Source organism: Diospyros lotus, unplaced genomic scaffold, assembly GCF_014633365.1.
Source record: "Diospyros lotus cultivar Yz01 unplaced genomic scaffold, ASM1463336v1 superscaf1, whole genome shotgun sequence".
NCBI lineage: Eukaryota > Viridiplantae > Streptophyta > Magnoliopsida > Ericales > Ebenaceae > Diospyros > Diospyros lotus.
Genome location: NW_026267104.1, coordinates 3,581,612 through 3,607,463, shown reverse-complemented (window position 1 = coordinate 3,607,463; position 25,852 = coordinate 3,581,612). Strand labels below are relative to the sequence as shown.

Here is a 25,852-nt window from a genome sequence, read left to right as displayed (position 1 = left end):
ATTCTATTTACCTCCCTTTTGACGACGAATTGCAGGGCTGCCCTCAGAGAATGATAGAATTCCAGTTGTTGGCGTCTAGTACTCCTGTGATTTTTTTACAACTATTATTATTATTAATTATCAATAATACTAAATTAAAATGTATTTATATCTCCTTGTTCAGTATAATTACATCACTCATTAAAATTATTCTTTCGTTAAAAAGTCAAATTGTTAAAAGTTTTTAAAAATAAAAATAATGATCATGACGTAAGAAAGAAAATATAACTAATAATCATTCAAAAAAATATTATACTCTCAAACAAATTTGATAAATAATTATTATAAATTAACATGATATATACAGTATTATACTTAAAATAAATAATAAATTTATCCCCTAGAATTATTATTAATTTTAAATAAAATTATTATAAATTTATATATATGATGCGAATTTATGTGAACTGAAAAATAGTATAATATATTTTTAGTTTTTAAAAATTCGGGAAATTATGCAAATGGAAATATGGAAATTAGAAAGTCGGTCATAAATCAGGCCATCGGCTTGATTCGAAGAAGATCTCGACGGTCCACCATTTTAAAGCCGGCGTCCCACCGGCCTCAACGTCTTTACTCGCCCTTTCGCCCAATTCCACTCTGATCACGAGTTCTCTCTCTGAAATGGCTCCGAAGAAGAAGCAGCAGAAGCACAACTCGTTATCGTCGTCCTCGTCATCTAAAGGCAAATCTCAATCTGGTCCGAAGCTCCATATAACGGCCGAGAACGAGCAGCGGCTCCGCCGGCTCTTGCTCAACTCCGGCCGTTCCGGACCGTCTCAGTCCGTCCAAACTCCCGTCGACGAGTCTCTCTCCAGAGAACAGAAGGCCAAGAAGCTCCGGTCTATCTACGAGAAACTCTCCTGCGAAGGCTTCTCCGACGATCACATTGAACGCGCTCTCTATGCTCTTAAGGTTACCTCGAACGTTTACTAATTATTCGAAGTCCGTTTGGTTCACGATAAAATATAGGAAAACAAACTAGGAGTAAGCCTCTTGAACGCCGCTTAGTTTTACTGTCTACTTCACTTCATCCGTGTGCCTCAATTGTTTGTTTTATTTATTTTCACCAAACACATTCTGCATTTCGAAGCAAATTTGAGTTCGAAGTCAACAAAAGACGCACATTATCATCATATCATGTATTTTCTTTTTATTTTTTTTTGCATCTTTAGGGCAGTTCGTATATTTGTTTGGCTCCTTAACGTGTTACTTTGTTTATTGATTTGCTTATTTTAAATCCAGCATGTCGGTCTCCTTTCGCTTTTGTTTCTCAACTTCGTTGTCTCATGATAATGGATATCTGAGATTTTTGCTTATAGAAGTTTATTCAAATTCTTCCTATGCTTGTTGCTTCCATTATTTGGTTGAGAATAATGGTTTATCTTCAAATAGATTTCAACGTAATTGACATATTTTTTTTCCACATATCAGTTACGTGCTGTTCAGCATTTTAGTGTTTTCATCTGTTTCCATGTATGTCTAGTCTTCATTGGAATTTGTGGCCTATTCTTAACCTTTTGTTATATTTGTGATTTGTTTCATTTTCTGGTGGCTTGTAATTTTCCCTTGGAAAGGCAAAGGCTCGTTCTCATAATTTACTAATGCTATTTTCAGATACTAATGTTTTTGTTTTCTTCCTACTGCACAGGAAAATGTTACTTTTGAGTCTGCTCTTGATTGGTTATGTTTGAATTTGCCTGGGAACGAGCTTCCCCTGAAGTTTTCTACTGGGGCTTCTCTGTATACTGATGGAGGTATTCTAAGAGCAAGTTCACAGCAATTGGTTGTTTGGACATACAGAATTGTGCTTTGATAATTCACAACATCCTACTTAAATAATTGCTTTAGGAGGTGCTGTTGGCATCATATCAACTGCAAGTGAAGATTGGACTCCTGCCGTGGATTCATCTGTCAAGATTGAGGAGGAAACACCTGAAACTACTGTTAGAGTTAAGAGCCATTCTTATGAAGATACTTTAGATTCTTGCCAGTCGTCCCAGGCAGATTGGATCCGAAAATATGTGGAACAACAAGAAGAGGTACACGGTATCCTTTTTCAAAGTATGTCACTGCTAATGATTCATAGATAACACCATGTCAGAATGATTATCATGTTCTCTTGCTTAGTTCTCTGTAAATCAGTCTACCCGGTAGTGGACACAAAACTGTGTGACATAGTTTAATGCATACACAGAAAAGTTTTAAGCATGTAGATACTATAACTGAAAATGAAACAAAATAAGCCCTTCTGCCAATTCTTCCACTAGCTGATTACTTGGTCTATATTATCAAGTTGTAATGTAGTTGAAGATAATGAAAGAAGGATCTCCTTCTCTCGATTTTGCAAGCTGAGAAGTCTTCAACTCAAAGCAGGAGAGAGAGGGTGGGTTAGGGGATGAGCTATATGTATGATATGTATGCTTATGAAGAAGAAAATTCCAAAGTCTTGCATTCAGCTAATACAACCCTAATTTCTCATTCCTATTGATCAACTGTTAAAGAGTGATCAATGTGTGTTTAAATGGATTTCATAATTTAACAGTCAAGCACTTTCATGTGATTGGAATCATTAGCATATGGGTTTTCTTTTGCCATGAGCGGATGATGGTGTTAGCATGGAAAGTAATTTGTTTAAAGGTCATCATGGTTTTAATGATATTGAAAGAAATATTGGACTGAATGCTTGTTTACATCTTTAAGAGTTTCTTGGGAGGAGAAATGGTGTCTTTCTGTGAAGGGAATCATCTAAACAGATCTTGGTAAATCTTTAGGATCAAATAGCAAGCAGTTCGGCTTTTTCAAATGTCTAGCTTAGTATCTCTCCCAAGTATAATCTTAACTAAAATGATGGTTTGTTGATCTTATACTTGTAGGCAGGAAATGCATATAAACTAAAAGAACAACCATTTATTTGGTAAATATTAGTGTCAATACTTGATTTCCTATAGCTTCTTACAGAATATTGGTTCCCTAGAGACTTGTGTTTCCTCTGCAAAATTCATGGGAAACCATATTCTGACTGAATCATTCAGTTCATGGGAAACATTATTGTTGTCCAGAGTAGAGAGAAAAGAGATACTTATTTTCCCGCCATCCTGCATTTGGTTCTTAGTTTTAGAGAAAAGGAAACGGAATGGACAAAAAGATAAGGAGAATTGTTTTCTTTCTCAATTCATTATTGGTTTACGTCATTTTTTTCAAGGTAGAAATTACCCCTGATTTTCTCTCATTTTCTTTGTAAAACCAGCTGGAAAGAATTGGCTACTTATCCTACAATTCTCACTTTATTTTCATTTCTCTTCATTTTCCATGAGATCGTACACAATCATAATGGCTTTTGTTTGGTCTTTCTCTGAGAATTCATAGAAAACGTTACTCTTAAAGAAGATTCAATCTATTGAAGAAGTGTTCACAACTTGAGATTGGCTTGATGTATCCATGGCTTCTCTTCTTATCTAATTCAACTTCCATATATTTGTTTGTATAAACCATAGATAACCATGTTTTGAGGCACCTTTCATTCTTTGGGAACCTCGACTTTGTTTTCATAGCATATTCGAAATGAGTCAACTTGTATTTTTGAAATCAATCATACAATCTAAAATAAATTCAAGCAAGATGCGTTGAAGTACCTCCTTCCTTAATCAATTATTCCCATCTTCATTTATTTGCACACTTCAGTTCTCATCCTCATACTTGGAGTATTAATGTAGAGGTGTTATACTTCTGTTTTTTCTATGCTTTTTTACTTGCCTATGTGCTTTTGATATGATATTTCATATCTTTTGAGTTTCTATGTTTTTTTTTTAAGTTTTCACAGGCTTCAGTGGCCACCTTATCAAGTTCTTTTTAGTGATTTCATTAGGGCATGTGCTTTAAGTGATGATTTTTTGCCCCTAACTGGAAACCTCTTTAATGATGCCCAAATGTTAAGAAGTTAAGAGTTGTTTTTTCAGTTATTGAATACTTCACGGCATGAATCAGTACAGGAAATGCTGTTGGTTTCTTTGAAACTTTCTACCTACATACTTTTTCATGGTTGATGCAGTAAAGGAATAAATTTTGGTTTTTAGCAGGATGAACTTGAAGAGTGGGAAACTGATCTAGTTGATAACCATTCAGCCGAGAAGGTAATTTCAGGTCTCTCTCTTTCTTTCTCTCCCTCTCTCCCTGTACTACTAAAAAGGAAACATTATGCAATGGTTTCTAAGGAACATTAGTCAATAACCAAGGTTTTTCCCTTCAAATATCAGTGTCCCCCTATATGTCTTGCTCATCAAGTAGTGATGCTACTAAACACATGAAACTAAGGACACATGAAGGACTTCAGGGGTAATCGTACCCGGTCTTAAGGTTATTTCTGGGTAATGGAGTTGGTCCATTGGGTTCAAGCAGGTTGTATGTGTGTTTTGGTATAACATCAGTCTAGCAAGTTTGTTGAACTCAAGTGCAAAGTTCCTTTTGAAAATAAACACACAGATGGATGGAGAATGAAGACTATTCCTTTTTTTTTTTGTAGTTATTGAAAAAAAGGGCAAAGATATAATACATAATTGTGTGGAAGTTCTATTTATCCAAAAGGGGTGGAAATTCTACTAGAACTTTAGTGAAGCCTCCCAAAAAGGAAGACAAAAAATGTGAACCAGAAGTGCTAAGTGAGCTAAATAATTTAAATGTCTCATAGGTGTTGTCTTGTGTTAGAAGATACCGAGATTCATATTTAGAGATTCATATGCCCCGAGATCAATATTTCCATATTTACATATTCCTTTCCTAGGAGATCCTATTTTGACCACATCTCACCAGCTGTATTCTAGGTTGTATGTGTTTCCTAATTACAGTAGGATATAATTAGGCAATTGCCTAATTTAGAGATTAGTTTCTTCATTGACCAACTGTATATAATTGTGTAGTTCTATCCTAAGGATAATAGATTGGATAACTAGTTACTCTTGATGTGGTATCAGAGCCCTAGGTCCATATTCCTGGAATCGGGCACCGACTTTATTCTTTCTTTTGGTCGTAGCCAGTATTAACATCCGATTCACTTTAGTAGCTACCTAAACCCTAGAACCATGACAGACACAATTGAATCTAGCAGTACAATAGAGGTACCTTTTGCTGGAAGCAATGGCTCAACTTCGAGTGGGGAGCTGCAGAACATTTAGGTAGCATATAGATTGAATGGAAGGAATTATTTGAAGTGGTCTCAGTTAATCCGAACGTTTTTGAAAGGGAAAGGGAAGTTGAGTCATTTACTTGGAATCAGGCTTAAGAAGGATGATCCTACATATGCAGTTCGGACGAGGAAGATTCATTAGTTATGTTTTGGTTATGGAAGTTCATGTTGTCGGAGATTAGTGACAGTTATTTTCCTAAGCACTGCTAAGGGGATTTGGGATGCAGTTAAACTCACGTACAAGCAACCTAGAGAGGATAAGAAGGCATCTGATTCATAAAAAATGAACAACAAGGACTCTTTATGGTACAACTATTGTAGGAAGCCTCGTCATACCATAGAGAAGTGTTGGAAACTCCATGGTAAGCCTCCTAAGAATGGACAACTAAGAGGATAGGGGCAAGTTTATGTGGCTAATAGCCATCAACCTATAGAGGGAAAGGTCCAAGAACAAGCATATTCAGTGGAGCTCAATTGGGAAGAGATTGAAAAACTAAGAAGTCTGTTGGGGTCATTAGAAAAGAAAATGGAAACGGGAAATGTTTTCAATACAAAACGGAAATGGGGAAACAACATTTTTCTAAAAAAGTAGGAACAGAAACACGGGGTAAAACATAAATAAAAAACATATAAGGGCTTTTTTATAAATATAATTTTTAATATAAAAAATAGTTATTCAATCTAAAAGGAAACATAAATTCCTTCCACAATGCATTAAAACAAACATAAATTTAAATTCCATAATGCATTCAAACAAACATAAATATAAAGTCCACAATGCATTCAACCAAACATAAACATAAGTTCTATGTTTGTTTATAGTTGTAGATAGGATTCACGACGAGCAACTAGGCATCAAGCAACCAAATTGATGGCGACAAGAGGGAGCAACTAAGCAACCAAATTAACAGCAACACGAGCACCAAGCACTGAGCAATCAACAGTGAGAGGGAACGACGACAAAAGGGCATCACTGTATTAGAATGGAATCGACGATGGCACAAGCACCGAGCAATTGGCAGTGAGAGGGAACAACGACAAAGGGTGTGACTGCGTGAGAATGGAGAGAAGACCGAGGCTCGAATTGACGGCGACACGAGCACAGAGCATCAAGCAATCAGTGGCGAGAGGGAACAACGACAAAGGGCGTGAAAATGGAGAGAAGACCGAGCAATCGAATCAACGGCGACACGAGCACCGAGCAATCAGCGACAAGAGGGAATGATGACAACTGACACAGGGCGTGAGAACGATGACGAGAGGATTGAGTCGATTTTTAGATTCGGACTTTAGAAAAAATTAGGGCTAAGGTGTGAGTTACTTGGGAGAAGGAGAAGAATATATATATTTGCTGATTAGAGACATAATTGTTTCTGTCTCTAACCAGTTTCATTGTTGGAAACGTGTTTCTGATAGTTTTCATTAATTGCGAAACGACCCTTGAAATGTTTATGAAATTACAGAAATGGCCCAAAAAATGTTTCTGGCCATTTTCAATGTTTCTGAAATAGGAAACATCTCGAAAATGTCGAAATGGCGTCTCTGAGCTATTTCTGTGCATCAGAGACTTGGGACAGGTACTTGTATTCTGGCCTTTATAGGTATCTCATGTCTTTCATGTTTCGGATATACCCTCCCAAATACCTAGATTCTTGAGTCCGGAGCCACAAATCATATAATCTGTTCCTCCCACAAATTTATATCCTATATGCCATGTCTTAGCACAAGAAAAATAACCACGTTAGATGGGTCATTAATAATTGTGGCTGGCCAAGGAGATGTCCTTATAAACAGTCACCTCACCCTTAAAAATGTCTTCCATGTTCCTAAGCTTTTCACCAATCTCGTGTCAATCTAAAAACTTACCACATATTCCAATTGTAATGTTATTTTGCATTCATCCTTATGTGAATTTTAGAAACAAAGCACGGGGAGGGTGATTGGGCATGCTAGAGAGAGAGATGCTATCTTGAAGATCTTAGTGGTCAGGTTAATAAAGGGAGAGTTTCCCTTCTGTCATTCCTAGTTGAGTCCTCCAAGTCCAATAAAGATAAGCTGTGGTTTCATCACTTTTGTCTTGGTCATCCCTTTTTTAGGGTTCTTAAATTGATGTTTCCTTTATTGTTCAAAGGATTAGATGTTGAGAATTTCCATTGTGATGTGTGTGAACTTACAAAACACAAGAGGGTTTCATTCCCTATCACTAATAAAAGAAGTTCTCTTCCATTTACACTAGTTCATAGTGATATGTGGGGCTCCTCAACTGTTCCTAATATTTATGGAGCTCGATGGTTTGTCTCCTTTGTTGATGACTGCACTTGTGTGGCTTTGTTATACCTTTTGGAAACTAAATCTGAGGTGTGCACCATTTTTCCAATCTTCTATGACATGGTTAAAACTCAATTTGGTGTTGAAATAAAAAGATTTCATTCTAATAATGTCAAAGACTATTTCAATCAGTCTTTGTCATCCTTCTTTCACGAAAAGGGCATAGATCATGAATTTTCTTATGTCCATACTCCTCAGCAAAATGGGGTGGTCGAAAGAAAGAATGGTCACCTTCTAGCTATTACAAGAGCTCTCATATTTCAAAAGAATGTCCCAAAAGAATATTGGAGAGAAGCAGTCTTGATAGCTACTCATCTTATCAATCGACTGCCCTCAAGGAGTCTTGATTCTCATAGTCCAATCTAACTCCTTACCAAATTCTTTCCAAGGTTCAATGCCTTCAATGGCCTTAACCCTAAAGTTTTTGGTTGCGTATCTTTTGTCCATATACACACTTCACATAGGGGAAAACTTAATCCCTGTGCCCTCAAATGTATCTTTGTTGGGTATTCTTTCCCTCAAGAGGGATATAAGTGTTATTATCCACCTACCAAGAAATTTCTTATCTCAGTTGATGTCACCTTTGTGGAAGATAATTCCTATTTTGTTCGTCCTTATCTTCAAGGGGAGACTTCCTTCTTGGAAGACAAGGACAAAGATCTATTTCTTCTTAACTTTCCTTCTTCTTTGACTCCTTTGGTCTCTAACTCAAAGAACTCACAGGACATGATACAGGGGGAGCAACCACCAACTTCATCTTGTCCACTATAGGTGTATTCAAGAAGAAAAGCAGTAGCCCCTCAACCTATGTAGGCTACATCCTTTGAATTGGGTCCTAGTCCTATTATTCCTACTCCTAGAATTGAACCTATCACTAAACTTGTAACTGACCCTGATCCAAATGACCTTGAACTTCCTGCTAGCATCAGAAAGGGAACAAGAACTTGTACCAAACACCCTCTACACTTGTTCATGTCCTATACAAACCTGTCTCCTAAACACAAAGCTTTTCTCACCGGCCTAAACACAATTCCCGTGACTAAGACCTTTTCCGAAGCAATAGGCAATAAGAATTGGAGGAATGCCATGGAGGTAGAGATGGCAGCACTGGAAAAAAATCACACTTGGGAGTTGGTGAAATTACCAAAGGGGAAGAACTCGGTAGGATGCAAATGGGTGTTCACAGCGAAGTATAGATCAGATGGGTCATTAGAAAGGTACAAAGCATGATTAGTTGCTAAGGGATATGCACAAACATATGGGATGGATTATCTTGAGACATTTGTTTTAGTGGCTAAAATGAACACTGTAAGAGTGCTATTGTCTTTGGTTGCCGACCTAGGTTGGAAATTGCAACAGTTTGACGTCAATAATGCATTCTTACATGGTGACTTAGAGGAGGAGATCTATGTGGAAGTATTGCCTGGGTTTGGATCAAAGACAAGGGAAGATGTAGCATGCAGGTTGAAAAAGGCCCTATACGGACTAAAACAGTCACCAAAAGCATGGTTGGACGGTTCACCAAAGTCATGCTTGGTATGGGATATAAACAGAGTCAAGGTGATCACACTTTGTTTGCACATCACTCGGCTACAGGGAGAGTAACTGCATTACTTGTATATGTGGATGATATTATAATAACTGGTGATGATATGGAAGGAATGGAAACCTTAAGAAGCTACTTGTTCAAAGAATTTGAGATTAAGGAGCTGAGCAGATTGAAATATTTTTTGGCTATTGAGGTTGCTAACTCTAAGCAGGGAATCTTTATATACCATCAGAAATGCATATTTGACTTGTTGACCGAAATTGGAAAGTTGGGAAGTAAAGTTGTTAATACACCCATAGAGCCTAATCACCGACTAGGAGATGTCCCAGAAGATGGTGCAGTGGATAAAGGTTCCTATTAGAGGCTAGTGGGAAGGCTTATTTACCTCTCACACACACGACCAAACATTACTTTTGCTGTGAGTGTGGCTAGCCAGTTCATGCATAATCCTAAGGAAACTCATCTAAAAGTAGTGTACAAGATTCTACATTATTTAAAGGGGACATCAGGTAAAGGCATATTGTTTAAGAAAGGGGGAGAGCTATCTCTTGAGACTTATACTGATGCTAACTATGCAGGGTCAGTTATTGATAGAAGGTCAACATCGGGGTATTGCACATTTCTAGGAGGTAATGTTGTGACTTGGAGAAGTAAGAAACAAAGTGTTGTAGCTCGGTCAAGTGCTGAAGCAGAGTTCATATCAATGGCCCTGGGAATATGTGAGTTACTATGGATCAAGATACTCTTGGAAGACCTAAAACTCAAGTGGAAAGCACCTATAAGACTCTACTATGATCATAAGTCAGCTATTAATATTGCTCTTAATCCGGTATAGCATGACTGGACAAAGCATGTTGAAGTAGATAGACACTTTATAAAGGAGAAACTAGATAGCGGCTTGATTTGCACCCCATTTGTGCCTATTGGTGATCAACTTGCAGATATTCTTATAAAAGGACTTCCTAGCCTTGTGTGTCAAAGATTATTGACCAAGATTGGAATGCAAGACATTCACTCACAATCTCGAGGGAGAGTGTTAAAAGATACTGAGATTCATATTTAGAGATTCATATGCCCCGAGATCTATATTTCCATATTTACATATTCCTTTCCTAGGAGATCCTATCTTGACCGCATCTCACTAGCTGTATTCTAGGTTATATGTGTTTCCTAATTACAGTAGGATATAATTAGGCAATTGCCTAATTTAGAGATTAGTTTCTTCATTGACCAACTGTATACAAGTGTGTAATTCTACCCTAAGGATAATAGATTGGATGACTGGTTACTCTTGACATCTTGAATCATGGATGAGTCATGACTCCCATTTTCAAGGATTTGTAGAGTCTGGCCACTGTTGCAATGAGATAGTTGTGGGAATTGTTCTGAAAATTGAAGTTTTTCCCACTCAGGCTGATTGAAGTGACATCCTCATAGAGAGGGTTACTAACATGCTAAGACCTTGGCACAATTACATTTTAGTTGGCATTAATGATGTTGCTACCTCTATAGAGGTCCACTCTGGTCAATCTCAAACAAGGAAATCTTTAAATTTTACCCAGAAACTATGATGCAGTATTCTTCTATGACTAACTATTGTCAAAAAGAATTTCCAGGGTTCTATTTGCTGAGATTTGCTCTATCTCAATTGTGGAGAACAACTAGGCTAAATTCAGTAATAATCTCAAATCACTCATGTCTCACACCATTAACAGGGTTGCAAATTGTAATTATCCAGAGTACTTTCCAGTATTACGAAACACCCTTAGGTGAATGCATTTTTAATATCTACAAAGTCCAAATATTAACTGATGTTAGTAAAAACCCCTGTGGGTGGATGTTATATGATATGAATAATGTTAGTAAAAATGCCTGTTGAATCATGTTTTTCTGTGAAACTGTAAGGAAACAGAAAATCTTCTCGTGAAATGTTTTTCAAGTAGCATTTGAAGCCACTAAACTAATGGGTGGAGTATAGACAATCACTCTATGTAATATGGACTAATAATATAGCTTCATTAAGTTTCTATCTCAGCATATATTTTAAGATATAATTCTGTGGATCCTCCCACTGTCTGATTTTGTGATCACTCAACAATTTGATCTCACAACTTTTATGAAGTATTTGCATTTTAAGAGTTTTGTATGTATTCTATGAATTGAGTTGATGGGAGCTAGTTATAGACTTTCTGCAACCTAAAGAATATAAAAGATTGAAGAAAAAGCTGTTTGTTGTCATTTTGCTTTCAATTGAACTTAGGTTCTTTTGTTTGGTGATCTAGAACAGATAAGTTAAAAATGCATACATGGCCACCTCCGTTTAGAAAATTAAGTTCTAGCATGTAGTTGCATTATTGTCTAGTAATGTGTGCCAGGTAAACGAGTCTCTATATGCTGAGGGAATTAAAAAATGAGTCTCTAAATGAAGTCATGTTTTCTAGTTACTTCGAGTCTCTATATGAGTCTCTGTATGAAGTCATGAACCACTCTTTGCCTGCCAAGGTCTTCCTCACATCAGGGATGTTAAGCTGATCATTGTTGGACTTGGACATGATTTTTTTTTTCTTTCAGTTGTCCCAAAAAAGTTGTGGAAGAGAGATGCTTTTCTTTAACATTTACCTATTCAACATGCGTTTAACCTTGGAAAAGTTAAAAAAAAATTGGTGTATATGCTGCTCCTGTCACCACTCATCAATGCTGGTGTTTATATGATTTGGCGATGTTGAAAAAATTATCAAACTGGGTTGGTAGTTTATGGACTGTTTGCATTGTAAGTGCTGGTTCCACTATAGATCAAAAGCATGATTGGGTGCTTTTACTGTTAATGTCACCATACTACTGCCATACTGTTGGATATCTATTAGTTCTTTTCAATGTTTTCATGTGGTTGAAGTGATGAGGTCTTCTTTGTATCAGCTATTAATATTATGCATATTCTTCTTGCTTCTTGTTACCTTCTGGAAATCATGTTTCTATAGGAATCCTCTTACACATGTTTACAAAAGTATGGCGTAATATCTTTTTGTTTTGTCAAGTCCCAAAATATCTTTATTTATTCTAATTTAAGGAGTTGAATTGAACAATGTGCTATTGTATTGATTTTTGATGATTAACTATCTTATTGTGCAATCCTTGCTCCCTGTTATAGGTCCCAAAACCAAGGGTTTCTTATGATTCTCTTGCCAAAGAATACCAAAGTGCAAGATTAGAAGCTATAAAAGCCAAAGAGAGGGGTGACAAGAAAGGCCAGCAACAAGCAGGCCAAGTTATTCGCAAACTCAAACAAGAGATGACTGCTCTTGGTTTGAACTAAACTACTTTGAGTAATCCTGTAAAAGTTTTTTTTATTCGACATCATTATTCATGCATTTGTAAATTTGTTTGCTCAACAGGACTATCAGATGACATATTGTCATCTGGACATGAGAGTCCTCCCTTTTCTGTAATGGAGGGCACATCTTACAGTTCCTTGCCTTCCAAGTCCCCCGAGACTGTTCCATTTTGCAATGAAGATGATGTGCCACCTGTTATACATGCAGTTGAATCAAAAGTGAATGGCAAAGATAGGGACGGGTGCACCTTAATGGACTGTTCACCTGAGAAAAGTGCTGTAAATGTTTCTGTCCTGGCTCTTGAGGAGGAACCTGGGAATGCAGGGCTTGGTGATTTCTTCTCTGAAGATGTTTTGAGTGGTCAAGTTTTACCTCCAGCAGTTGTAGAATTAGAAAAGAAAGAGAAGATGAGAGAATTGGCCAGTGGGAGGAATTTAGAAAAACTAGAAGGTATATGGAGAAAGGTAAAGAACAGTAAACTTCTTGTTATGATGCATATTATGATGGAGGAGCTTACTTTGCAATGTTTACTTATGACAAAAATTTTGCTACTATTCTTGATGCATGCTGAAATCTAACTTTCTGACTCCTTCATTTATGTATTATATATATATTTATATGTATATATTAGGTGCAAATATAACTAACATCTGCATGTTCTCGTGGTCTTGGAGCAGCTGTAATGGCTAACCAATGCAATTTGTTGGCCTCATGTTCAAACATCCGACCCTTCTCAAACCCACAATGGCAGGAGCCTTGTGCCCTAGATTAATTGTTTATATATCTTTTACATACACTGTTATTACAAAGCTGTTATTTGTCAAAAAATGTTGAACTTAAAAGTGAAAAAAATGAAGGAATATAGCTTGTGGTTTTTTAGGCTTAACTTTATGTTGCAAGAAATTTCATTGAGTATCCTATGCAATTATCTGCAGCACATTCTTGTTGTTGCAGCTTAAAAGTTCACAAACCTTATATTTCTTTTTATTGGAGAGCTCTATTTCAATCTGAACTTTTTCTATTCATTTGTGGCTTTGCCTAGTTCTCATATTTTTTTCCCCTTTTCTTCTTTTTTATTTTCTTTTCTGTTGTATGTTCATTTGTGTTATGGTATTTCATAATACTTAGTTTTTGTTTTATGGTGTGCCTAAATGACTACAGGGGGACCCACAAAGGATTCCTAAAGCTGTTCTTCAACAACTGTGTCAAAAATCAGGGTGGGAAGCACCAAAATACAATAAAATTCCTGGGAAAGAAAATAATTTTAGCTATGCAGTTAGCATATTGCGTAAGGCTAGTGGGAGAGGCAAGAGCAGAAAAGCTGGAGGTTTAGTTACCCTTCAGCTTCCAGGTCAGGATGAAACTTCTGGATCTGCTGAGGTATGAATTGACCCCATAACTTTATGGTGATTGTTTAATATTATCTCTGTCTCTATGATGCACAATACGCATGAAGGAAATGGCAGGGTAATCATTCTGAAAGATAAACTGCTTGAAGTCTAGGATCTTTTGCAGTGTTAGCCTTTTTATTCATACAATGCATTAGCTTGTCATCTTTGGAGTTCTGTGGCACAGTTTTCCTTCAAGGGAAGGCATTACCCAAAGGGAATCTGTCAATTCAAGGTGATAAAGGAAGCCAGCATATCCTGTCTACGAGAACCAACCCTGAGCTGTATTTGTAGAGAGTGATAGCTTTTGTTATTAATCAGCTCTTTGATCCATGTTGCTTCATGTCAGTTACTACTTTACCAGGCTGTTTTTACCACCTGTATCTGTTCAGGAAAGATGTTCTTGTTCAGCTTTCTTCTAAGATAATCACAGAAGTTGGTTTCTGCTTTCTTGTCTGTGAACCACACTTGATTAAGTATATCTGGTTTCAGGATGCACAAAATAGAGTTGCAGCATTTGCTCTCTATCGCCTGTTTGCAGATCTCCCTGTCCACCTGCTTATTACGGAGCCATATGCTTCACTTGTTTTGCACTGGAAGGAAGGTGACATTTCTTACATTCTGTAACATAAAATTAATGGGCTACTACTATCTTCTTGAATGCTTAGATTTCTTTTTTCTATATTTTTTGGATTTAGAATCTCCTCAAAACTATCTGTATTTTTTTTTTCTTTTTTTGCATGCACAGTATAATTTTGATATGTTATTCTCAATCCATATAAAATTGCTATATTGCATATAGGGGAATCATTAATCAAGATAAGAGATGGTGAGGAAGATCGAAGGGCTACTTTTGTGGATTCATTACTAAGTGTTGAAGGCTCTGAATCAATTGCTCCTGTTGATTCCTTGGATGGCTCTCTTCAAGAAAAATTTGAAAAGCCTCTTGTGCGAGAAAATGTTGATTCAACTGCTTCTCCAGCTGATCTGAAAGCTGAAAGTATGTTAATGAATTTTTCCATACGCCTTTTATTTCCAAGAAAAATTTGTTTACTTCTCTTAGTGAAATGAAATGTGGAATATTGGATGGAGACAATCATGGAGATATGCTCCATCCTTGTAGGGAGAGCACAAGTTGGTTTTCCTTCTCAAATGGTAAAGCAATAATTAAATAATACAATAGGCTTTAAGGTCTAGAAGTAATCTTTTTTCCCGCTTATGGAAACAACAACAGTAATCCTCTTTAAAATCTTCGGAGTTTTGGTTTGTTTTCTTCATATGCAGGTCCTGACTTTCATAAAGAAGTAGAGAGTTCCGGTCTGAAACGGGAACTGGAGAGCAAAAAGAAAATGCAAAGTTACAAGGTTAGTATGTTATCCTCACATTGCTTCTTCTGGGAAGTGTTCTAGTGGTACCGGTTGTAAGTAAGGTTCGTGGCCTTTCATGTTCATATATCATTAAGTGCACGGATTATTGAAATCTGCATCCCTAGTGGAATATTTATGCAACAACTGGGTACCTAGACCACCTTATCAGAAGAAAAAGAAAAGAAAAAAGGAAAATAGTTTGGCTGACCATGTTTGAGGACTGTCGGAATTCATTTATCCATTTCATTTCCATCAAAGTTGGGCGGTCTTGATCTTTTCTTATGTCAGTTATTATATTTTATCTCTTCCTTCAAATTAGTGCGAGCTAAAATCCACGTAGTGAACCCCACTTATTGGGGCTAAGGCTTGATATGATGATGTTGTAATTCTTCAAATTAATTCAATGCCTTGTAAACAAGATTAGGGTGTCTATGAATAAGAGAGCTTTTGCTAGTTGTCATTTAGCTATCATTGCAGCAAGCTATCTAAATTATATTGGATTACGCATATATGATTTTTGCATTTTCTTACTCAAGTTTTATATATGGATCACTTATGATCTTGCTGTTTGTTTCTTTTTCCTATGTAGCGCATGCTAGAATCTAGAGCTGCTCTTCCTATTGCTGAACTGAGGGGTGATATATTGCAATTGCTGAAAGATCATAATGTTCTTGTTGTTTGTGGGGAAACAGGTTCTGGGAAGACAACCCAGGTATGAAATTAAATTATTTTCCTTTACGTGCTTACTGTAATTATGTTTATCTCTGAAGCATGCAGTCTTATACCCCATTTTAAGTTTTCCCTACCCTGTTAGTCATGTTCTCTGGCACACTCTTCCTTTCTGAACAGAAATGCATGGTATTCTGACTAAAATTTTTGCAGGTCCCGCAATATATATTGGAGGACATGATTGAAGCAGGACATGGTGGAAACTGTAACATTATTTGCACACAACCAAGGAGAATAGCGGTCAGTATAACAATTATTATTGTAAGATAAAGACTTTGCTTCAGCACAAGAACTAGACCATTATTATGGCACAGTTGTGAAGGAAGTCACTTGCCTGTAGTGTTGTTTATCTAGACATAAACTTTAGCACTCAGGGAAGAATCAGGCAAGGAATAAAGTGGGAATTATTATGGATAAGATTTTAAAGTATGGGGTAATGGATGTGAAGAGAAGAATAGGAGATGTGATTATTGCTGCTAAAATTGTTGTAGGGGAGAAGAGACTATGAATTTGTTAGTACATATGCACCATAAGAACCTATGAATATTGTTTTAAGAGTAGGACGACCTGATTGACTGACCTCATCAAATAACATTTGATCCTTCTAGTCATCTTTGTTGATGAGACTCATATAAGTACTACTGCTACCAATTGTGTAGGCAAGGGATATTTTATTTCTGTTTGTTAAGATTATTTATAGCACAATTCCTTAGGTTATTTATAGCAAAGTTACTTGCCAACATGCCAATTTATATAAGCTTTTCTGTGTACAAGGTGATTGTGAGGTTTAGGTTTTTTTCTGTTATCTTGTAGGCTATCTCTGTGGCTGAAAGAGTTTCTGAGGAGCGGTGTGAATCTTCCCCAGGTTCAAATGGTTCTTTGGTTGGCTATCAAGTGCGTCTTGATAGTGCAAGGTAATTATGTTAGTTCTCATGCTATTACTGTTATTTATTTAAGTTGATCCATTCAAGCAAACTGTTTGACATGTGTCTTTGTTTTTTTTTTTGTGGTCTTGAAGGAATGAGAAAACAAAGCTTCTGTTCTGTACAACTGGCATTCTTTTGAGGAAAATTGCGGTAGGCCTGGTGTCCCATTGATCATTTTTCCTTTGTATAATATCAATATAATGAATGTATGGCACTTAATTGGATTCCACTCTTGATAGGCATTTGACCAGTGAACATCTTTCTCCTGAATATATTTGGTGATGTTGTTGTCTTCCATGTTCATTGCCTGCTAGAACTTACTGTCTTCTGCTTAATCCTTATTGACTTACCGCGCACATGATGGTCTTTAAGTAAGTTGCACGCTACTCTTTTTCCCACTTGTAGAGCCCTTCATTAGTTGAGTATTAGCCATCTGCCTTTTCTAAGAGCTTTATTCTAAACATCATTCTCCTACTTCATGCTTTCTAAAATTTTTAGGTATAGAATGACATTTGGTTAGTGTGTTTTTGGTGTTTGTTGCATGTGCCATATCATCCTGGTGCATTTTCCCTGGTCTCTTTATCATTCTATTCTTTTGGGATGGTATTGTTGCTGCTGCGTTATTTGCAACCTAAAAAACTGAATGTTAGTACATTTTTACGTTAAATGTAGAAAATGGTGTATAAATTAATTAAGCTTAACTATGTCTTTGTGTTGTTGGAGATGGGGATCAGATGAGTATGAAAATAGATAGATACTATTACTAGATACCTTGAGCTGAGTCCATGTCACAGAGATTGAACATATGGTTTGCTTGAGTCATTGCAATGAAAGTTGTTAAAGAAAAGGATATGCTTGTATCACCAAACACCTGAAGTTAGATACATGTAACATAGGTTCTGTGTATAGCCATCAAAGCATTAAATTCAAAGTCATAAAGAAAAAGATGTAATCTTGCACTTCTCATTTTACTCATCCATCTATTGTTTGTTGGTAAAGACGTTAAAATCTTGAGTCACTATTTAGTTTCTTGCAAATACAAGATGTGCTCCCATTGATCTTTTTATATAGTTAGTGATTTGCAGCATTGGGGTCATGTTATACACTAGCCTCATTGTTATGAATCTCATTTTGCAGGGTGACAAAAACTTGACTGGTGTTACTCATGTCATAGTTGATGAAGTACATGAACGTTCTCTTCTGGTGAGTTAGACTGAAGTTGCAAAGTAGAATACTCACAGATGTATAACGTTATATAGATATTAAAACTTTGAGGTTCTGTTCCTGTAATTTTCTCACCTTTGCACTTTTTAACACTCATAATTTCACATTTTCTCTGTGTTTGGTCCACTAGTTATCAACCATGAACTTGATTGGTTGTACTTAATTCTCATTCATCATTGTTGTTAGCCAAAATTATGTGATTGATTGACTAATTGTAAAAGCCTTAAATAATTATTCACTTTTGGATTTATTACTTGTAGAACTTCAACTTTTATCTTTTCCATTCATTAGGTTGTTGCACGTTGTCACCCAGTGGATATGTACTCATTCTAAAATTAAGTGACAGAAACCTTCTGCTGAGCAATCATAGTTGGTGGCCTTATAAAAGAATAGTATTATTTATTTATATTTCAAACGGGGTAAGTGATTTTTACTGTGGGTGGGATGTTACTTATAGTCCATTTTTCTTCTTGATCTCTAATTTTATATTCCTCCATTTGACAGATTTTTAGAGAGATCATGAGTTTGGATTCTCTTAAGATTTTTAATTTTGTTTCTGGATTTTATTTTCTTTAGGACTAGGAGTTTAGAAACTTGAGTCTTAATAGGCCTGGAGGTAGTGCCCCCCCGCACCCACACAGGCACGTTCTTTTGTACAATTTTGTTTTGGCACCCTATGTGAATAAGGTTGTGAGCATATACACACACTGACAATTTTAGACTTGTTATGATGTGACTATTCAAGAAAAGGAAGATGTTACGCTATCCCTTTGGATACGTAGAGGAGTTGAGGATTTTGTGTATGACTTGGGGAGTTACATTGATCGGCTTAACGGCTGCCACCAAGAGAGGCACCAAACAAAAAATTAAGGGTACTACATTAACCCAAAGATGTTACTGAAGCAGTTTGTGGAGTCTGACTTATAAAAAGCTAATGATGCTTTCCATGGAAATATCCCAGTAACCATTTCTTAAATTGAGTTACTAAAATTGATTCATTATGGTGGGATGCTGCTGTGTTAATTTCCTTATCAGTTCTTGTTGGGTAAAGCCTTTTCATTGTTTAATTTGGTGTAATTTCCTCATCCATATTAATTATATACTAATAGATTATCTTGGCTTGTTGATCATGATGCTTATTCTAATGGCCGTATCAGTTACTGCCTCATTACATGGTGATTGATGACTTTGTGAGTGATGCTCTTATGAGTTGTTTCCTAATATGATTTTATTTACAAAGAAATTGATGTCACTTTGTTGGCCAGTGCCAAGCTAAACAATGTTCTGGCTCTGTTTATTTTTCATTGGATCAGTGTTAACCAAAGTAGTTCCTTTTTTCACTCAACAAGTAGATCAAAATACAATGTCAGATATTTTTGGTAAAAATATAGAAACTAAGACTGGTAAGCCAGTGAAGATCAATTGAAATAAAATTTGACGAGTCTGTTTCCCATTGCAGGGTGATTTTCTTCTCATTATTTTGAAGAACTTGATTGAGAAGCAATCTGCTCATGGCACCAGAAAATTGAAAGTTATTCTTATGTATGGTTGCAACTCATAAATATTACGTACCCATGCAAATGTTTGTTCATAACTAAAGATTGTCTTGCTCTTATGTATCATCTAAATTTTCAATATTCAGGTCTGCTACTGTTGATCCAGATCTGTTTTCAAGATACTTTGGTCACTGCCCAGTAATTACTGCTCAAGGCCGGACACATCCTGTCTCAACTTACTTTCTTGAGGATGTATATGAAAATATTAACTATCAACTCGCTTCTGATTCTCCAGCTTATCTAAGAGATGATATGTTAAAAAAAGATAAGGTATCTTAGTATGTGGATCTTAGATTACTGTGTTTTTTTTAGATTTTAAATTTGGCCTCTTCTTAATCTCTAGTCTGAAGCTCTCATCCCTTCCCTTGTCTGTAAGCATTTTGTAGGTTTAAATTTGGAATTTGACATTACATACATTTTTGCTCATAGCATATATTCGAGGGGTAGAATCCATGTAGCCGGGCTGCCCACTTAGCAGGATTAAGGCTTGATATGTTGTGTGTACTTGTCAAGTCTTTGTGTATTTGCTGATAAATTCTCACGCAACATGTATTTATGGTTGTTATCGTTATTGAAGTCCCTGTTTAAACACTTGCGGAAGGCATGGATCTTTATCCGTTCCTACCATATCAGCTCTTTGCTCAATTCCTACAGTCAGAGCTGTCTGCTTCCTTTGGGTGTGTGACATAATTAAACTCAAGTAAGATTTACTGTTGGGGGTGGGAGACATGTATACTTTTTTCCAATTGAGCACAATGCTATTGGTGCTATTGATACTTAGGACTGGTGTTTGCATATGTGGTTATAATTTTGGTACTCAGATAGAATAAACAGAACTACAGAAATGTGTAGAGTTCTCTTTCTATTTGTCTGTCATTTTCTTAATATGTACATTGGTAATGAATTTTTATATCAATCATCTGAAGTATAAATTCTTGAAATTTGATGGCTACAGAATGGTCCTGTTAGCAACCACCGAGGGAAGAAAAATCTTGTCTTATCTGCATGGGGTGATGAAACTTTGCTATCTGAAGATTACGTAAACCCGTATTACACTTCGAGTACTTATCAAACATATGGAGAACAAACTCGACAGAATCTGGTTTGATGTCTTTCAAATGTACCTTTCTAGTGTTCATTGCATGTAGTATATACTTTTTGTGATGATGACTTCATTTCTTTCACAAACCTTCTGCAGAAAAGGTTGAACGAAGATGTCATTGATTATGATCTTCTTGAAGATCTGGTACATTTCATTGATGAGACATACCCGGAGGGTGCAATATTGGTTTTCTTGCCAGTGAGTTCAACTATAGCTTTTATATACATCTTTTGTGTTAATATTGTTATTTTTCAAATAGTGTTCAATCTTGTGTTAACTGCTGCTGTTGCATAACAGGGAATTTCAGAAATCCAAATGTTATATGATAAATTAGCAGCTTCGTATCAGTTTAGTGGGCAATCTTCCGAGTGGCTGCTGCCTTTACATTCCTCCATGGTTTCAGCTGATCAAAAAAAGGTGTTTCTTCAGCCTCCTGATAATATACGGAAGGTAAAGTTTTCTGTTTCTAATGCTAAATCTTTGTGCTTTCTTATAGAAGGAAATATATTTCTTAACACATTTTTGTTATGCATGAAAGTACTTAGAATTATTGTTGTTGAATTGTTAACTGCCATCTTATTTAAAACCTTAAGCTGTTAGATAGAGGGATAATTTTAACTTTTTATATTATTATTTTATTCTCAACAAATTGTTATTAAACAAGGGCCCTCTTAAAATGCATCTACATCCCTATGTTCAGATGATAATTCTTCCACTCTTATGTATCGTGCAATTCAATCAGATCATCAAATTGATTTTAGAATATTAGTACAGCAAGGGATGAGATCAAATTGATATTTTCATGTTTTGTACTAGCAAGCTAGCCTGTAAGGAAGGATCTAAGAAATGATGTTTGGAGTGCCCACAGAAGAGTGAGAATTGATTCTTCATGTTAATTGTCTGTTCTACACTTCTGCAAACAATGAGAGAATCTGCCTGCTGCAGTGAAATCAGTGGAGAAAGTTTGATAATTATGTGACCAACTCCCTTTTCTTGACTAATTAATTTAGCATCTTATTTTCATTTCAATCTCTGAATGTCCCAGGTTATAATAGCCACAAATATTGCAGAGACTAGTATTACAATAGACGATGTGGTATATGTGATTGACTGTGGAAAGCATAAGGAGAATCGATATAACCCTCAGAAGGTTTGTTCTTTGCTTTTTCATTACTGTTTTGACACCTGACTTGACAACAGATCCCAGCATAACCTGCAGGTCATGCCCTTATTGATTTTCATATCAAAAGATTTGGTTGGTTTGGTACCATTTTTCAGATGTCCCAGTCAAGTGATGATTTATTAATAAAATTGTTTTCACATGTTAAAGATTTTCATATTAACTAAATTGGTGAGACACTTAAGTGAAGGATCAGAAAATAAGGTTTTCTAATATCAACCTGTCTTGTGCATGCTATTTAGAGAGAACTTTTAATCCATAATGTTAAATATAAATCTTGTCCATAACTTTGTGTGTTTTCATTTTCTTCCAAATCTCATACTTTTCATGTTCTGGATTGTTTAAGTAAATTTGGAAATTATTTTATTTCATCTTATCAGAAGTATTTAATAATATTTGTTCTATTGTTTAATTGTCATAACTAAATTGTGACCGTTGTCATAGTCAGCTAGCTGTCATTCAGTTGAACCCAATTTAGGATTATAGTCATAGCTCTCTCTCTCCTCTCTCTCATGTAATATTATAGATAGTTTCCTATGACAACAATAACAATTGGAAGCCTTAATTGCGGTGCCCCACTCTTGGTTAGGCACAATCCCACATCCAGTTTTGATTTTATGAGTAACATCATCCCTATCTACCATTCTTTTTGAACAATTGATCCAAGATAAATATAAATATAATGATTGGATTTCATTCTACCACTATTATAACCTAGCTTTTTTATGGATCCTGTTCAGCAACTAATCATTTTCAGTGTTCATTATCTGTTACTAAGCCTAATTCTTTAATGTAGTTGTAGAAAAGAAATTAATCATATTTGTTACTAAGCCTAATTCTTTAATGCAGTGGAGAAGAAATTAATCATAGTTGCACTAAGATTATCCCTAAAGTTGTGAGCACTTATTCTTTTTTTTTTTAATATTGATATTTTTGTCTTTTAATATTCTCTAAAGTTTATTATGTTGTAACCTATGCATATTTTTAACAATGTAAATATTTGTTCTTTGCATAATTATTTACTTATACTTATTTCATGCATGCTGGGTTTGTTTCTTAATTTTTTACCTGTACCCTTTGTGAAAAATATGAATATCCTCAAAATATTAGTTGTTCAATTATTCTTCTTGTATAAAATTTCTATATAGAGTTTGGTTCCTTTTTTTTTTTTTTTTTTTTTACAACTTTGGTAACTCAGAAATGTAAATATGGTGGAAAAACTTTGGTTATATAGACTTAAAGTTTCCAAACAGTTTCGTACATAAGTGGCATTACATATCAAAACAAAATATTGACGCTTCAAGGACTGGGCTGCACATAATGTTTTATGCCCAATGTCTATGATGAGATATAATCCATGCATAACATATATATATTTTTTTCATTTTTGTGTAAAGAGTTGTTCAAAATTGAAATTCTCACTGTCTGCAATATGGAGTACCAAATTTCAGTATCTGTTTGTTTAGCTTTTATGGATGACTTGCTACTACCCTTAACATGAATAAAGTAGTTTGCACAAAGGAACTTAGAAGTGAGATAGAACAAGAACCATGGACAAGATTGATTCAACTCGTGTTGCTTCAGATTCAAAGCCCATTAGCACCTTCACTGTCCAGCATTGAGTTCCCTGTCAGCATTCATGCTGAAAGATGTAAATTATAACCCTGTGATTGTTGTTATGGTGGTATTATTTTTTATATTAAATACTCTTCCATTCAACCACTAGAAATTATCTACCATGGTGGAAGATTGGATATCTCAAGCAAATGCAAGGCAGCGTCGTGGGAGAGCAGGACGTGTAAAACCTGGAATTTGCTTTTGCTTGTATACACACCACAGATATGAGAAACTTATGCGTCCATTCCAGGTATTTAGTGCTTCAATAAAATTCAGAAAGTGTGTTCAGATTCCTTTCTTATTTTAAAATTTCAAACTAACTTTTTGTTGGTTATTATGGCCATTCCATTCTTGATGATGCATACTTCTCGACACAGATACCTGAAATGCTGCGGATGCCATTAGTGGAATTGTGTTTACAGATAAAACTACTTTCCCTTGGTAACATAAAGGCATTTCTGTTGGAGGTATGAGATATTGTTTATAGAAAAATGCCATTAGCGGTTTTATGCACTAGGTTATGAAGTTTCTCTTCTTTCTTCTTCTGTCACTGACAATTGTTCCTTTTTTGTGTTTGCTAATTTTGATGTTTTCAGGCTCTAGAACCGCCAAGAGAGGAGGCCATAAACTCAGCTATTTCTGTGTTATACGAGGTATCGTTTCAATATTCTTTTTGGTTTTGAAATTAGTGCTTCAGATAACAATGCTTGTTGATTGTGTGCATTACCTTTACCAATATATGTAGCATAGTTGTTGAATTAGGGGGTTACATATTGTAAAAGAGCCTTATATAAGATGTATTTCTCAGTATGTCAGACTTGTGACATTGCATACTTTTACCATTGGGTTAACCCTGGGGCTAGAATAGTTGGCTCATCTTGCTTTCATAGTTGAAGGTCATGGAAGTGGGACTTTCCTCCTTGTACGACACTATGCCTGTAGAACCCTAGGCAATTGCTCAAGCATATTCAGTGCCTAGCTGTCATGACCCTAGGGTTTCCTAGGATTTGAATAGGAATTTAGAAGAACATAATGGGGAAGGAAACAGAACAGAAAGAGGGAGAAGTTGAGAAGGAAAGGGAAGGGTTTAGATGGACAGAGAGGAAGAGATAAGAGTGAGGGGGAAAGCAGAATGATTTCATTCAATTCATCCATAGCCCCTATTCTCCATTCAACAGCCTATTTATAGGCTGTGCATTTATTACCCAGCTAACCAACTAACAACTCAAGTACCACTACACACTAAGGAAAATACAAACAAGAAACAATTACAACTAATGCCCTTTCAATATTTGGACTACAACTACTTAAAGTTTACCAATTTTTGCTCTTAACTTATGTAAACAACAATAATACAAGGCTTAATCTAGGTGGGGTTGGCAGTTGGCTACATGAACTTTGGACCTAAATCCATCTCTTTCCATGGCCATATCCTTTACTTTGGCCATTATATCTTATGTCATGTTGCTCCATATCTTATGTAATGTTGTTTAGTATCCAATTGTTGCCCTCTCTCCCCCCCTCGTTTTGAAACACCCTTCTCTTTAGTGTGTGTTTCCACATCATAAATTGGGATTTTTTTTTGAAAATATTTCCTGTAAAGGCCCTTCGCCAACTCTTATGATTTACATCTTGCTTTCAAATTCCATTTCGTTGTTTATTTTTCTCAAATTTAGTAGAGATTATTCTCCTTAGCGACACTTAGGGAGGTTTACCTTTAGTGGCCTCACCTTTCCACCTTGTGTTCAATTTAGTTTATCAACCAGGTTCTTTGTGTGTGCTCATTTTCACGAATCGAATCTAGTTTAATTAATAACTTGTATTTAAGAGTCTAAAGTTGTATTCTCTTTGCTGTTTTCAACCCGTTTTGAGTTTTTCAATTTTTCAAAACACTGAAAACGCGTTTACTTTGCTATTTTCAAGTATGTATTTTCAAAAACAAGAAAAAAATTTGTAAAGGAAACCCAAAATTACATTTTTTTTGTTTTGGGTGTTTTCAGCGCCCCCTCTTAGTTTTTCAAAACACTGAAAACGCGTTTACTTTGCTATTTTCAAGTATGTATTTTCAAAAACAAGAAAAAAATTTGTAAAGGAAACCCAAAATTACATTTTTTTTGTTTTGGGTGTTTTCAGTGCCCCCTCCCCCCCTATCTCGCACAGACCCAACATCTCTCGTCTCTCTCCTCTCTTCTCTCCTTTCTCTTCTCTTTTCTTCCCTCGGCCGTCAATTGCCACCGCCGCCGCCGTCGACCGCACTCGCCACTAGCGGTGCGAGCCGCCATCGATTGCCCCCTGTCACTCTCTTGCTGGTTTTGTCTCCTTTCTCCTCTCTT

The 25,852-nt window shown here is 36.0% G+C and overlaps 1 protein-coding gene across 3 annotated transcripts; it reads left to right on the top strand.

Moving 5' to 3' along the window:
* The first annotated feature begins 568 nt into the window (after positions 1–568).
* LOC127792830 (DExH-box ATP-dependent RNA helicase DExH7, chloroplastic) lies at positions 569–24,247 on the top strand. 3 transcript variants are annotated; one of them, XM_052323437.1, is made up of 24 exons: positions 569–954; positions 1,691–1,796; positions 1,891–2,081; positions 4,116–4,172; positions 12,247–12,400; positions 12,491–12,894; positions 13,592–13,810; positions 14,311–14,422; positions 14,621–14,818; positions 15,103–15,182; positions 15,775–15,897; positions 16,068–16,154; positions 16,728–16,828; positions 16,933–16,990; positions 17,978–18,043; positions 19,524–19,606; positions 19,707–19,890; positions 20,576–20,722; positions 20,819–20,920; positions 21,020–21,172; positions 21,768–21,872; positions 23,629–23,769; positions 23,897–23,986; positions 24,116–24,247. In XM_052323437.1, exons 1-24 carry the CDS (start codon positions 664–666, stop codon positions 24,200–24,202), a joined length of 3,339 nt encoding a protein of 1,112 aa, XP_052179397.1. In that variant the 5' UTR covers positions 569–663; the 3' UTR covers positions 24,203–24,247. The 3 variants fall into 3 exon arrangements, with proteins under 3 accessions (XP_052179397.1, XP_052179398.1, XP_052179399.1); XM_052323438.1 differs by having other exon boundaries at positions 4,119–4,172; positions 24,116–24,246; XM_052323439.1 differs by lacking the exon at positions 4,116–4,172.
* Positions 24,248–25,852: the final 1,605 nt, after the last annotated feature.

What these genes read in the sequence shown, in the direction of transcription:
- LOC127792830 (XM_052323437.1), top strand. Translation starts at nt 664, where the DNA reads ATGGCTCCGAAGAAGAAGCAGCAGAAGCACAACTCGTTATCGTCGTCC. An exon ending in CACAACCAAGGAGAATAGCG is followed by an intron (nt 16,155 to 16,727) that starts GTCAGTATAACA and finishes GTTATCTTGTAG; the next exon opens with GCTATCTCTGTGGCTGAAAG. An exon ending in AACTTATGCGTCCATTCCAG is followed by an intron (nt 23,770 to 23,896) that starts GTATTTAGTGCT and finishes TTCTCGACACAG; the next exon opens with ATACCTGAAATGCTGCGGAT.